General features: G+C 47.2%; 1 protein-coding gene across 1 annotated transcript; it reads right to left on the bottom strand.

The window, feature by feature from the left end:
• Positions 1 to 258: 258 nt before the first annotated feature.
• Positions 259 to 14,703, bottom strand: Knstrn (kinetochore localized astrin (SPAG5) binding protein). The gene is made up of 9 exons (XM_040746045.1): positions 14,412 to 14,703; positions 14,219 to 14,310; positions 11,731 to 11,857; positions 9,975 to 10,022; positions 7,606 to 7,711; positions 7,323 to 7,416; positions 5,445 to 5,500; positions 2,982 to 3,056; positions 259 to 898 (listed from the first exon to the last, which is right to left on the bottom strand). Exons 1-9 carry the CDS (start codon positions 14,618 to 14,620, stop codon positions 767 to 769), a joined length of 939 nt encoding a protein of 312 aa, XP_040601979.1. The 5' UTR covers positions 14,621 to 14,703; the 3' UTR covers positions 259 to 766.
• Positions 14,704 to 14,928: the final 225 nt, after the last annotated feature.

Genomic DNA, 14,928 nt, shown 5'->3' with positions numbered 1-14,928 from the left:
GTCCTCCCTGCAGATAGGGCGGGGGGAAGGGCGGGTCCAGCGGGTCTCTTGGGGAGGCTGAGCGGGTCAGGCCCTCCCCCTTACTAGTTACGGGGGGGGGGCGAGGGGGGGGGCACACTGAGTAGGGAGTCTGTCGAAGCAGGATCTCGATTTATTCCAACAGGCAGAACCTATATGGCAGGGGGATGGGAATCATAGGATAGGGTAAGGTAACGTGAGGTATAAGGGCCAATAGTATTCCAACAAGCAGGCAGATAGCTAGGCAGGGGGCAGTCTTACATTAGGTCTGGCTGAGTCACCCCCACGTGGAGGTTACAGGTTAGAGACAGGTGGCCAAACTCAAGTCAGGCTCAGGAGCTTACACTGGGCCTCACATCCGAGCCCTTCTTAGTTAGGCCCAACAGGGGACAGCATGGTTCTTAGTGACATCTCCTGTACAGTACATGCACTGTTGTATGAAGGCTTTCCTCCCACGTTTCTGCATAAGCGCCTCTAGATTCTCCAAGGTGGCTGGTTTAGCATCCTGGCTCTGAAGGCTGGTGCTCTGTGCGCAGGTGGTGGAGTCAAGCTTCTAGGTCCCTCTCTTGCAGGCCTCCATGAGCAACATGTGAGGTTCAGGTGAGCTGAGCAGTCTGAAGGTGGGCAGTCTGCTTAAGGAGGAACCCCACTCTGCATCAACTAACTGCCTGCCACAGTGCATAAGGGATGGTGAGTCCTTGAGGATACCCTAGCTGGCTTCCTCTGGGAGTTTGGCCACTGCCCTGTACTACATCTCTAAAAGCTGCTCCATTTCCTCCAGGGCGACTGTGAAGTCACTGGCTTGGTCTTTACATGAGGCTTGCTGCTCCAGGAACCGGAACCTCTCTTCTTCTTTCAACTTCAACTTCACCTTCAAGGCCTGAAAGGGAAGACATTCCAAAGGAAAACCCACAACAAAACTCTGGCCTCACAGAAGGACAGTACTCAGACAGAACATTACATCTAAGCTGCAGAGAGGAAGACAGATTAGCCAATGCCACACATCGAATTCCCTACCTTGGGAATTATCTGGGCTGGTTTGGGGAATTTTAAACTGGAGCAATAAAATCCTCTGTGTCTCCTGCCTCATGGTTTCTCTACATTTGGAGACTGTCCTGGAACTCGCTATGTAGACCAGGCTGGTCTTGAACTTGCAGAAATCTGCCTGCCTCTGCCTCCCGAGTGCTGGGACTGAAGGCATGTACCACCACCGGTGGCGGCTTCAGTTTATTTTTAAGACAGGGTCTCACCATGTAGATCAGACTTACAGAGATCCTCCTGCCCCTATGATAAAAGGTGTGTGCCACCATGCCTGGCCTCTAATTTTTTTCCCCCGTGTGTGTGTGTGTGTGTGCGCGTGTGCGCGTGTGCGTGTGCGTGTGTGCATGTGTGTGTGTGTGTGTGTGTGTGTGTGTGTGTGTGTGTGTGTGTGTGCGCCTTGGATGCCTGTGTTGAGGAGAAAAGGGCATCAGCTCTCTGGAGCTGTAGTTATGGAGTTATGAGCTCTGGGAAGCAGAGCCTGGGACCTGCAACAGCAGCAGCAGCACTCTCAGCTGTGAGCTGTCCTTCTCGTCCTGGAGTCAGGAGGTCTTGCTCAGGTCTCTTCGCATCTTGACATAAGCTTTTTGCATGAATTTCACATAGTCTCAACTTTGAGCAGCCTACTGTGTGGACCACTGGAGGTGTGGAGATTCCCCCTCCCTGCCCTAGGCGTTATCCCTGGGAACATTTCTGGGCCTTCAGGAACATACAAAGAAAAAATTGTACAAACAGAAACTGATTCAGTAACCACTCCAGGAATTTAGTTAACAATGACACACCAGTGTTGGTTTCTTACTGGTGGCAAATGTGTGAGCATTTGTGAGGTGTTATCCTTAGGGGAGCTGGATTTTCTGCATTATCTATCTATGCAACTTTTCTATACATCTAAAATTATTTAGAAAATGGGTTTTTGCTTTGTTTTGGTTTTTGGAGTCGGGGTTTCTCTGTGTAACAGCTCTAGCTGTCCTGGGAACTAGCTCTGTTAGACAAGACTCGCCTCTGCCTTCCAAGTGCTGGGATTAAAGCTGTTCGCCACCCCGACACAGATTAAAAATAGTTTATTAAAATCAAACAATAGGAGTTAAGCATGTGGACAGGTGAAATAGCTCAGTGAGTAAAGGTGCCTGCCACCAACCCTGAGGACCTGAGTTTGAGTCCCATGTGCTGCGGCATGTATGGACCCACATACATTCAGACATACATATATATACATGCACTCACTAAATAATATAAAGGCGGAGGGAACTGGAGATGTCTCTGCAGTTGAGTATCCCCATTCTTCCAGACAACTAGAATTCAGTTTTTAGTAACCATCTTAGTCAGCTCACAATTGCCTATAACTCCAGTTCCAGGGAATCTGAAGTCCTCTCATGTCTTCCATTGGTACCTATATGTATGTGATATACATTCATACTGACACATACTCATAAATAAAAATAAATGTTAAAAAAAAAAAAGAGCCTGGCAGTGGTGGCGCACGCCTTTAATCCCAGCACTCGGGAGGCAGAGGCAGGTGGATCTCTGTGAGTTCGAGGCCAGGCTGGACCGACAGCCTCCAAAACAATACAGAGAAACCCTGTCTCGTAAAAAAAAAAAAAGAGCCAGACACAGTGGCTCACACCCATAAGTCTTTAAGGGGCTGAGGTAGGAAAATCATCCTGAATTCAAGACCAATCTGGGCTACAAATCAAGACTCTATCCAAAGAGAAGAAAAGAGTCAGTCTGTGGTGGCTTTAATCCCAGCATGTGGGAGGCAGAAGCAGGCTGATCTGAGTTCAAGGCCAGCCTGGTCTACAAGAATTCCAGGGACCCAGGGCTGATACAGAGAAATCCTGTCTCAAAAAAGAAAACTAGGAAGAATTATTCCCCCAAATCCACAAACTAGTAAAAATGACAGCCCTGCTTTGGGGTGGGTGCCTTACCTGTAACTCCTCCATCTGCTTCTTAGCAGTTTCATTGAAAGTCTTCAATTCATCTTGTAAAGTTTCTAGGAGCAGCTGAAAGGAAAGAATATATTGAGTGAGCCTAGGGTGGTGGTGCAAGCCTTAATCCCACACTCAGGAGGCAGAGACTGAGGGAGATCTCTGAGTTCGGGCCAGCCTGGACTACATTGTGAGTTTCAGGATAGTGGGTAGTACATAGTGAGACCCTATTTTAAAAGTTAGGGGCAAGAAAGAGAGAAAGAGAGAGAGAGAGAGAGAGAGAGAGAGAGAGAGAGAGAGAGAGAGAGAGAGAGAGAGAGAGAGAGAGAGAGGTGAATTAGATGGTGGCTACCACCCTTTCCATTCATGACCATATGAGCACCAACTGAACATGCCAGGATCTCCACTGGTCCCCTCTGAGGAACCCAGCCCACCAATGAGCCAGATTCTGAATTGTGATGCTCTTAGGAATTTTTCCTCTATCCCATAGACTCCTTTATCTAGCACGATAAAATTCCCTGTGTCCAATATCCCATCATTTATTCAGGCAATTTCAACAATCCAGACCCAAGAAACTTCATTTTTACTACAGGTCCCTTCCTTGGGATATCAAATTTATCTACCTCAATGTGCTCTGTGCTGCACAGACCTTAGGAGCAAACCCTACAGACTCAGAGAGAAGCCAGAGGTGGCTTTCTTGGCCGGCATTGCAACAATTGATCTTAGGTTTGGAGGTCTTTATGCCCAAATAAACTACCTTCCTTTAGGGAAAGAAACTATGAATTCAAACAGGCTAGGCCTTGGCATTATGAGTTGTCAGCAATGGAATAGAGGCGACATTTGAAGAAGTGTAGAAGGTCTTTATACAAGTTCTCCCATCAAAGGTTTTTATGTGTACACACATGTGCATGTGTGGTCTGTCTGAAATGCTGGAGTCAATCTTAACTGTCATGAATACTAGGTAAGCACTCCAGTGAGTCATATCTCCAGATTCCGTGCGTGTGTGTGTGTGTGTGTGTGTGTGTGTCTGTGCGTGTGTCTGTGTGTGTGTGTGTGTGTGTATGAGAGATGTGGTGTGTATGTGTGTGTTCCTTTGGCATATGCACACATACATGCAGCTACAAATGCTTGTGGAGGCCAGAGATTGACAACAGATATCTTCTTTGCTTTTTACCTTTAAAAATTATTTTTATTATTATCATTTATAATTGTGTGCATGCTACAGCACATATGTAGAGATCCTGGGACGAGTCTGTGGGGTGGGTTCTCTTCATCCACTTTTCCCTCCAGGGATCAAACTCATGGTGATGTTTGTATCGCAAGGACCTTAATCCACTGACCACCACCTTAAGTATCTGCCCAGCCTTCCCCTATCTTAAAACAGTTTTTAAAACATATATTTATTTAATATGTATATGAACACATGCATGCATGTACTGTGATATGCATGTGGAGGCTGGTTGGCAACTTAGGGGAATTGGTTTCTTCTTCCCATCATGTGTGTTCTGGGGATCTAAGTTGGGTTGTGAGGCTTGTAGCAAGCACCTTTACCTACCCAGCCTCCTCAACAGCTCTCCACTTGTGAAAAAACATTTATTTACATGTAGGAGTGGGCCTAATTCATGTACCATATGGGGGTCAGAAGACGAGCGGAAGGAGCCAGTTCAGGGACTGAGCCAGGTCATCAGGCTTGGCAAGCAAACCCCTTTCCCTGCCAGCCCATCTTGTAGGTCCACCTTTACCTTTTTGAGACCAGTTGGTAGGCTGGCAGGACAATGAGCCAGATATCCACTTGTTTTCACCACTCTACACCCAGTTTTCACATGGCTGCTGAGGATCTGAACTCGGGTCCTCATGCTTGTATGGCAGGCACTTCACTGACTGAACCCTTTCCTCAGCCCATTCTGTGTTTTGGTATATTTTCAGTTCAGAGTCACTTATATCTACCTGTGAGGATAGAACTACCTTTCAAGTGAAATACGCTATAAATACACACTCCATTTCTCTTATCTAGTATCATGGACAACCAAAGCCAAGCATCCTCAAATTTTCAGAGCACAAAACATAGATCTTAGCTCCTGCTGGGTGATGGACCAACCCGACCCATTTTAAGATTAAAAGCCGTCAGTTGGGCAGTGGTGGTGCGTGCCTTTAATCCCAGCACTTGGGAGGCAGAGGCAGGTGGATCTCTGTGAGTTCGAGACCAGCCTGGTTTACAAGAGATAGTTGCAGGACAGGCTCCAAAGCTACACAGAGAAACCCTGTCTCGAACCACTACCACCCCAAAAAAGATTGAAAGCCATCTTGTTACAAAATCAAAATAAGTTCATTCCTGCTTTCTGTAACCCTCTTTTAGGGGATAGCCCTGTCTAACAGAAAATAAAGCTTAAGTTGACCAAAGACTTTGGAGATGTATTTACTCTCATTGGCTGAGGACCCGCCCATCCACACCCTTGCCCTTACCATGGAGTCCGTGTGATCTGTAGTAGATTCCCTCTGTGATGCCAGGGTCTCGATGCCTAAAATGGATGCATACAACAAGGTCAGCCTCACATGGGACACACACTTAACCAGAGGGGAAATAGGCCTCCATGCACAGTACAGGCATGTTTTTAAGGGAAGCCTCTCCAATGCCTGCCCTGGAAGCTTTATCCTGGCCATGCCGCCTATGTCTGCCCCCAGAGCTGTATTTTCTCCAGCGCTGTCTCTCTAGGCTTGCAAATGGCCAGAGTCTATTCTGTTCTGCTTCTCTCTGGAGAAACTTTATCCGTAGGAAATGCATGTGTTAGTTTTCGTTTTGTTTACAATATACAAAATTATTTAAAAGAATCTTTCAGGCCTTTAAAGTCCTTATCTTTGGTAACTGTGGTGGTTGAATGAGAACGGTCCCCACAGGCTCATACATTTGAATGCTTAGTCACCAGGGAGTGACACTATTTGAGAAAGATTAGGAGGCAAGGCATTGTTGGAAGAAGTGTGTCATTAGAGTGGGCTTTGAGGTTTCTAAAGTGCATGCCAGGTTCAGTCTCTCTCTCTCTGCCTCTCTGCCTCCGGATCAGGATCTAGCTCTCAGCTACTGGTCCAGTGCCTTCCAACCATGATGGGACTTGGCCTCTGAAACTCTAAGCAAGCCCCTAACTGCATGCTTTCTTTTATAAGACTTGCCTTAGCCAGTGTCTCATCACAGAGCAGTGACTAAGACAGAAAACATATGCATCTAGTAAAGATGATGGGCTAGGTGTAGTATTCCCTGCCTTTTAACTCCAGCGCCTAGCTGAGGCAGGAAGATTCAATGTTCAAGGTCAGCCTGGGTTACCTAGTAAGGCCCTGTCTCACAGGCTTTGCTTCCCCCCATAAACCTATTCAGAGTACCAAGGGATTCGGTACTTTCTTCTGAAATCTGAGGGCACCAAGTGCACATGGGACGCACACAAGTATACATGTAGGCAAAACATTCATATACATAAAATAAAGTCTTAAAGAAAGAAAAACAGGGCTGGGTGGTGGACCTTCAGTCCCAGCACTCAGGAGGCAGAAGCAGGCAGATCGCTGTGAGTTCAAGGCCAGCCTGGGCTGCAAAGCAATTCCAGGACAGCCAGGGCTGTTACACAGAAAAACCCTGTTTTGAAAAAACAAATAAACAAAAACAAACAAACAAAAAAAAATGAAAACACCCCCCCAAATGTCCTACTCCCCCAAACAGACACTAAGACTGGATCCGAGGGTGTAATAAATGTTGACACATGGCAGGCCCGGGGTTCCATCTACAGCACAGAGTCAGCATTCCTTGATTCAAAGAGACCCAGGTCCCTTTCCTAGGCAGTCTCTGGCTCTTCAGTGCAGTCTGAGGCCATCTCACAGTCTTTAGACAAACTCTCTTCTTGGGGGTGGATACTGGCGATAGAACCCAGGGTCTTCCACATCCTAAGAACATCCCTTTCACCGAGTATACCCTACCCAGGAGTCACAGGCACTGTGAAAAAGCCAACTCAGGAACCACCGAGACAGAATTGTCCCTCTTGTCACCTGAGCAGGCTACCTTGTAAGCTCTATCACCCTGGAAAGAAACAGTGTTTCTGGTCTCTTTGCAAGCTCCTAGCTGCTGGCACCTAGTGAAACAGTACTCAGCTAAGAGAGAGAAGTGACTCTCTACAGTCGCCTGATGTATTAGTCAGGCAGAAATGGACACTCCCTAAGAACATCAAGAAACACTCAAAAACGCTTAGGGCTTGGTTCAGCAGCTCCTTTACTCACAGGGCAAAGATCCCTTGCTGCCAACATAGTCCCAGGAAGGGCACCTGCACTGACTTTCCAAAGCAGTTGTGTGCTGCTGCCTCTTACCTGGGTTGAGGCCTTTGCTCTCCAAAATTGCTAAACAGTTATCCTGAAACTTCTCCAGTAGCTCCACTTTCTGGGTCAGGTCCTTCAGTTCTCCCTGTAGAGTGGCAACCAACACATCAGGCGTCCTGTAAGTGGTGGGTCTTCCTTGCTTGGACTCGTGGTGAGCCACAGCTGGAGGAGGCCTCTTTTCTGTCTGCTGTGGTCCGGTGCTCCCAACCCAGCAGGAATCCACCTGCATCACCCAGGGGCTGCTGATGAGTTAGAACTGGGGTGGGCATCTTACCTGAGTCTCTGCCAGCTTCTGGTGTAACTGCTTGTTGGTGGCCTCCAGGAGCTGGTTTTTATCCTTTAGTTCCTCCTCTGGTTTTTGCTTATTCAGTGGTTTGTAGCTAAGATAAATTTGTAGTAACATGATGGGGTGAAGGGTTTTGGAGTACATGCTATTGAGTTATTCAAATGGGTTCCAGTCCTGGCTTCCTGACAGTGGCCTGTAACCTGAGGCTTTGTTTCCTCATTTCTAGAATTAAGACAATACCTCCATTTCACACCATCACTATAAGACAGAGAATCCATGGACAATGCTTTTAACATCTGCTGTAATCCTTAATTGTAATAGACAGCTGTCATCCTTAATATTAAACCTTCAGTTTGAAGATCCTGAGTTTTCAAAAATGTGTGTGGTGTGTACATGTGGATCTTTATGCAGCCACAGATCAGGGCTTCAGGAATCTTCTCCTACTGCTCCACTTCATTCCCCTGAGACAGGATCTCTTACTGAGTCTGCAGCTCACCTAGACCACCAGCCAGCACGTTCCCAGGTCTATCTGCCCCCCTCCTAATTCTGCAGCTACAGGCAGGTGTGGGCACACCCAGCTTTTTACAAGGGTGCTGTGGGATTCTAACCAAGGCCTTCATACTTACATAGCAAGCACTCTTACCTACTGAGCCATCTCCCCAGCCCCAAAAACCTTTTGTGTGTGTGGGAGGGTGTGTGGTTTTTAAATAGGGGTTCCCTCTATGTCTTAGGGTTCTATTGCCGTGGTGAAACACCATGACCAAAGCAATTTGGGAAGGAAAGGGTTTATAGGGCTTATGCTTGCAGATCACTGTTCATCATCGAAGGAAGTCAGAACAGGAACCCAAATAGGACCGGAACCTGGAGGCAGGAGCTGATGATGAACATGGAGGGGAGCTGCTTACGTGGCTTGCTCTGCCTGCTTTCTTACAGAACCCAGGAGCTCCAGCCCATAATGGGTGGGTCCTCCTCCATTGATCACTAATTAAGAAGATGCCCTACAGGCTTGTCTGCAGCCCTATCTTCTGGAGGCATTTCCTTCAGTCGAGGCTCCCTCCTCTCCAGTGCCTCTAGCTTGTGTTGTTGATATAAAACTATCCAGCACACCCTACACCCTGGTTGCCCTGAAATATGCACCTTAGGATGGCCTTGAACTTGTGGCAATCCTGCCTCAGTTTTCCAAGTACTTCTATTACAGGCATAATCCAAAACATCTGGCAAGAAGTAGTTCTGCAGGGAGGGGTGTTGCAGGATATTTGATCACACTGTAAACGCCAAGACTGAGTTAGTTACTGGAAAAACCTGTTTCTAGTTGTGGTGTGGCTTAGCCCTAGCACACACCTTTAATCCAGGAGCTTTGTACTTGTAAATAGGAATAAATCAAATCAACCATAGGTCAAGAGGCAGAGCAGGCATCCAGTTGACAGGAAGTGAAAAAAACATTGTAAGAGGGAGTCAGGAGGACAGAGGGAGACACACAGGAAGCAGAAGGGAAGGACACTGAGTGAGCTTTTGTTTAGATGGTGTAGAAGAGGGATCTCTTCAGAGACGATGGAGGAGCAGGGTCACCTGAGTACCTACTCTGCCTCTGTGAGCTAGCAGGCTTTCACCCCGGCAACTGGCTCTCAGGTCTTTATTGATAAAATTGAACGATTGATATTTTTATTAAAAAAAAAAAAAGAGGGGGGCTGCCAGATGGTTCAGTGGTTAAGAGCATGCTCTGTTCTTCCAGAAGATCCAAGTTCAATTCCTAACACTCAAATCATTCCGCTCACAACTGCCTATGATTCCAGCTCTATTGGGGATCTGATACTCTGCAGGTACACACACACACACACACACACACACACACACAGAGTTAAAAAGTAAAATAAAAAATAAAATTTTAAAGAAGCTTTGGGGTTTCCTGTCAAGACTACTGATCAAAATGATGGTACGACTGATCCTTTTCCTAATGCTGGTTCTTACACCTTCTTGTGTCTTATCCCCAAATTCCACTCAGGTATATGTCATGGTACCTACACTTAAACACAACAAGTGAGCCTAATGTGACAGTTATCTGTGTCCACATTAGCCTCCGCCCTCAGTCTACCCCATGTTCGTGTTATCTGTGTCACACTCAAGCCTCCGCCCTCAGTCTACCCCATGCTGACATTATCTGTGTCACACTCAAGCCTCTGCCCTCAGTCTACCCCATGCTCATGTTATCTGTGTCACACTCAAGCCTCCGCCCTCAGTCTACCCCATGCTTATGTTATTATCTGTGTCCACATTAGCCTCCGCCCTCAGTCTACCCCATGGTCACGTTATTATCTGTGTCCACATTAGCCTCCGCCCTTAGTCCACCCCATGCTCACCTCTTCCTGATGTTCTTCTTGTTGGGGGCCTCTGTAGTTCTCACTTGCCTACAAAAGCAGAATCAAAGCTAATCAGAGAACCACAGTGCTAGGTGCTATGAATGAGGTACAATCGGGGGCTTGGCTTCACTATCGTGTGGAAACAGGGTTTGGACTACCAATCCTCCTGCCTCAGCCTCTCCAGTTAGGGATTAGAAGTGCATGCTCCTGGGCTGGAGAGATGGCTCAGAGGTTAAGAGCACTGGCTGCTCTTCCAGGGGTTCTGAGTTCAATTCCCAGCAACCACATGGTGGCTCACAACCATCTGTAATGAGATCTGGTGCCCTCTTCTGGCCCACAGGGATACAAGCAGACAGAACACTGTATACAAAATAAATAAGTAAATAAATCTTAAAAAAAAAAAAAAGAAGTGCATGTTACCATACCTGGTTTATGAGATTTTAGTTCTAAGGAAAGAGCCAATGTAAACAGTAAACAGCACAGGCTGAGGGCCAGAGGGCTCATGCCTGTTGTGGGATATTTGTACACTGTGTGAAATGTATTGCTGTGATTGGTATAATAAAAAGCTAAATGGCCAATAACTAGGCAGGGGGCTGCAGGGGGGACTTCCAAGCAGAGAGAAGCTGGGAGGAGGAATCTAGTCACTCACGATTTTTCCATCAGACTCAGAGCAAGTCAGATGTGTACTAGGAAGAGGTAACTGAGCCACGTGGTAGAATGTAGATTTAGAAAGTATGGGTTAATTAATTTATAAGAGCTAGTTGGGGAAAAGGCTAAGCTAAGGCCAAGCTTTCATAATTAATAACAAGTCTCTGGGTCGTTATTAGTTGTGGGCTGGCGGTCCACAGATAGTCTGACGAAGTTTGGTTTCAGCTGGTGTGGGAAGACAGCTTTTTATTAAGGAAAGGACCTTCAGCACACTGACAACCTGACAGACCTGAGCTTGCTTCAGATACTGTGTATCTCATGCCAACCACACCCGTCTGGCAGAGGATCACGGCTAGGGTCACAAACACACTAGACCCTGGGGCTGGGCTCTGCTCAGACTCCTGAGTGAGGCTCCCAGCCAGCCAGGTGCTACTGTGTGGTCAGAGCCAGTGTGGTAGAGGAAACGTTTCTCAGAACCCTTACTGTGTGTCTTCAGAAAGATGAACAGAGGGTCCTCACAAAGATTTCAGGAGCCCCATTTTGTTTGTATGAAACAAGGGCTCCCATACTCTATTTTTTCCTTTTAGGGAGTGTTTGGAGACAGGGTCTCATTATGTTGCTCCAGCTGTCTTGGTCACTCTGTAGACCAGGCTGGCCTCAAACTCAGAGATCCACCTGCCTCTGCTTCCCAAGTGCTGGGATTAAAGGCATGTGCCACCACTATGCCCAGCTTTAGTATTTTTTAATTTATTTTTATTTATGTTTTTGTGTATGGGTGTTTTGTCTACAGGTATAGATGTGCATCAAATATGTGCCTGGTACCAACAGAAGTCAGAAGAGGATGTTGGACCCCCTAGAACCCGGTTATGGATGGGTGCTAGGAACCAAACTGGGGTCCTCTGAAAGAGCCACAAGGGTTAAGCCATCTCCTCAGCCTCTTTTTAAAATTTTGGTGCTCAGCAATTTCTAGAAAGATCAGTCTCTCCCGTCCTCCCCCTCTCTGCTGGAGTCTCAACCCAGGCCCTTGAACATGCAAGGCCAAGCACTCTAGCTCCACCCCCTAGCTCTAGCAAGATGTTCTAACCAGATGCCAACCATCTGCTCTTACCCATTCTCTCGTCTTGGTTTGGTGGCTTTTGTAACATCATGATCTGAGCCTCCTGGATGAAAATGTCTAAACACATCAGCCTCTTTGGACTTAACAGGTAGCTTAGAAGTAGCTCGAGTTTGTGCATCTGGAAGGGAAAACAAGAGTGAACCACAGCATCTTACCCCCAGACCCTGTGCCATACAGAGTCTCCTTGCTAACTATCATAGCCCTTATTTTCATACTGTCCACTTGCAGTGAAAGAATAGAGGCTGTTCCCAAAGACAAGGACTCTATACTAATTGGCTTTAGAAACTAAGATTCTTTTTTATTTTTTGGAGATACGGTTCTTACTTTATGTCTGAGTGGCCTTGCTCCAGGTATGCGGAGACTGTTCGTGACTTAAGAGTGATACTCCTGACTCTGCCTCCAAATGCTAAGATCATAGGTGTGCACCAACACATACAGCTTCAAAATTCTACAAAGTGATAGCTCAGTGTACCTGACAATACGTCAAACTGACAGGCTACAGGTATGTGAATACGGAGGCCAGTGCAAGCAACGAGTTGGAGGCCGAGTTAGTAGGGACAGCCCAGCTGGAACTGACTTCTCAGGGCTCCCACTCCCTCTTAAGTGTCACCACTTAACCAGGATCTGGCATTAACCAAGGGCCAAGAACCAACCAGTGGAATAGACGAAGCACATCAGCTACACATGCTTCACTGCCCATTCCTGTGACCAGTCCCTCTGCTTTCCCTGTGCCGGGCTCTTGCCCTTCTACAGGACTTTTACTTTGATGACCCCTTATTAAACTTAGGAGGTTCCTATCGGGCATCCCTGCTCATCTGCCTACCGGGCCAGGCTGGGTAACCTTCCGTCCTCACCATACATGTCATTTAATACATGTTATACTAGCATGTCAGAGCACCTGTCATGCCCTACCCCCAAGCCTTTCTATTTCTTTCCAGCTCAGGGTTTCCTAGATTTTACTAACTTCACTTTGTTCACTGTAAAATGGCTATACTAGTTAAATAATTAAGTTGAAGAAATGAGGTATAAAGTGCTGGATCATATTGCAGGGTACTTTGTATTTAATAAAAATTTTATTCAAATTACTTGCTGCACAATAATTTGGAGTAAATATATAATTCCTGAGGTTGACACGTTTTGTTTATAGGTACACTATGCAAATATTAAATGGGTTCTTTGGAGGTATCTTTCAGAAAAAAGTTATTTTGTGCTATTATCTTGTCTTATCTCAAGTAGTATTAAGTTAAATACAATAAAATATCTAGCCCATATACAAAGAGCTCATAGTAAATTGAGAAAAAAAAACCTAATTCATTAATTGCAATCAGCTCTAACAATCTCTTTCTGTTGAGCCTGAGGATGTACTGTAGGAAAAAGTCAATTAGAATTTAACAAAGATCATCTTCTAGGAAGGAGAAACTAAGGAGAAGTGGATGGCTGATGTAACGAACACTTGTCAAACTTATTGATTCAAACCCCTCCCGGAAAGGTCTTGCTGTACAGCCCTGGTCTGCAACTCACTAAGCCCCTCCTGGAAAGGTCTTGCTGTACAGCCCTGGTCTGCAACTCACTAAGCCCCTCCTGGAAAGGTCTTGCTGTACAGCCCTGGCCTGCAACTCACTATACAGACCAGGTTGGCCTCTGCCTCTAGACATACGGCATGCCAGTGGGAGCCACTGTGCACCTGCTAACGAGAACAAGGCATCCTGGATTCCTCCCCACTATCCTACTCCTCAAAAGGTCCTCTTATCTGACAACCACATCTGCAGGACAACCAGCCCTAATCTGGAAATAAAAAGGATAATTGCATAAAGAGCGATTTCTAGGGCTGAAGAGTCGGCTCGGCAGTTAAAAGGGAGAACCACTCTTCCGGAGGACTGAAGTTTGATTCCATGATCCACACCAGGGGGCTCACAGCTGCCTTTAACTCCAGCTGTAGGGGATCAAGTCCCCTGACCCTTGGGCACCTCTATTTATATGCACAAGCGCCCTGCCCCCACCCTCCATTTAAAAAATACGTCTTTAAAACAGAGTTCTAGAGAAGCAGGTTTACAATCTCAGTATGCAGGAGCTGAAGCAAGAAGATTGTGACAAAGTTAATGTCGGGCAGAGCTACACACTGAAAACCTAGTTTAAAAAGAAGTGAGGCCAGGCATTGGGCATGGTGGCACACACCTTTAAGTCCAGCGCTCAGGAGGCAGACTCAGGATTCACCGTGAGTTCGAGGCCAGCTGGTCTATATAACGAATTTCCCCCACCACCACTACATCACACAAAAAACTATTTCTAAACAACAACCAACAATTTAGATCTAACTGGAAAACACAGAAGGAGGCGGGGTCAGGAGTAGGAACAGGGACTCTTTTTCACAGCCTGGTTTGGGGTGAGGCGTCAGAGTTAACCGAACGCCGCCCCAACATACACGGATTTCGATAGTAGAATCCACGGAGCCCCGGCCGGTGGCGGTGTGGACACCCACCTGTGGCCAAGCCGCCGCTGGGCAACGAATGGGGCTGAGTGTCGCACACCGTCTTAGCAGTGGCCATAGTAGCCGGGCAGCTTGGCTGGGCCCTGGAAGGTGCAAGGTGGATTATTAGCAACGCCGGGGTAACGCCACGCCAGCCGGCCCGTCTGCCCGCACGCAGCCCAGCCCCGGGCCCGCAGAGCCGAACCCAATTTCCAGCCGCTCCCGCCCGCAGTCCTCTTGATTAGCTTTCAAAAGATGCTCGGCAGCAACCGCCCTGGACTCGGCAGAGCTTGCCGCCACGCTTTCAAAAGGAAACTTCCGGGAGCTGGGCGGGAGGGGGCGGGGCTCCGGGTCTGTAGGCGGCCCTGTTGTACGGAAGACTTTCTCCTGCATCACAGCCTCGGGAGCCGCCATGCTGTACGGAAGTTTCGAGCCGCCTGCCCGAACCCGCGGGTCAGGCCGGCTAGGGATGCACTCAGCAGGCTTGAATGGGGCTAGTAAGCCACTGTGTCACATTCCTGGGTGGAGGCGGAAACGTGATCTTTCTTAGCGTCCAAGTCACAATCCTCTTTATTTGTTTTTGATTGTTAAAGATCCTACCAAGAGTCCAGGTGACCTGAATAAAAACTACCAGATACCTGGTGAAGTATTGCAGACCCAACTTGAAGGGGCTGAAGTACCTAAGAAACCGGCATCCGAATTTAGTTAGAAATTAAAGTTAC

This window comes from Mesocricetus auratus, unplaced genomic scaffold (genome assembly GCF_017639785.1).
Source record: "Mesocricetus auratus isolate SY011 unplaced genomic scaffold, BCM_Maur_2.0 Super-Scaffold_100004, whole genome shotgun sequence".
Lineage (NCBI taxonomy): Eukaryota > Metazoa > Chordata > Mammalia > Rodentia > Cricetidae > Mesocricetus > Mesocricetus auratus.
The sequence above is the reverse complement of the archived record's forward strand: the minus strand, read 5'-3'. Positions and strand labels throughout refer to the sequence as shown.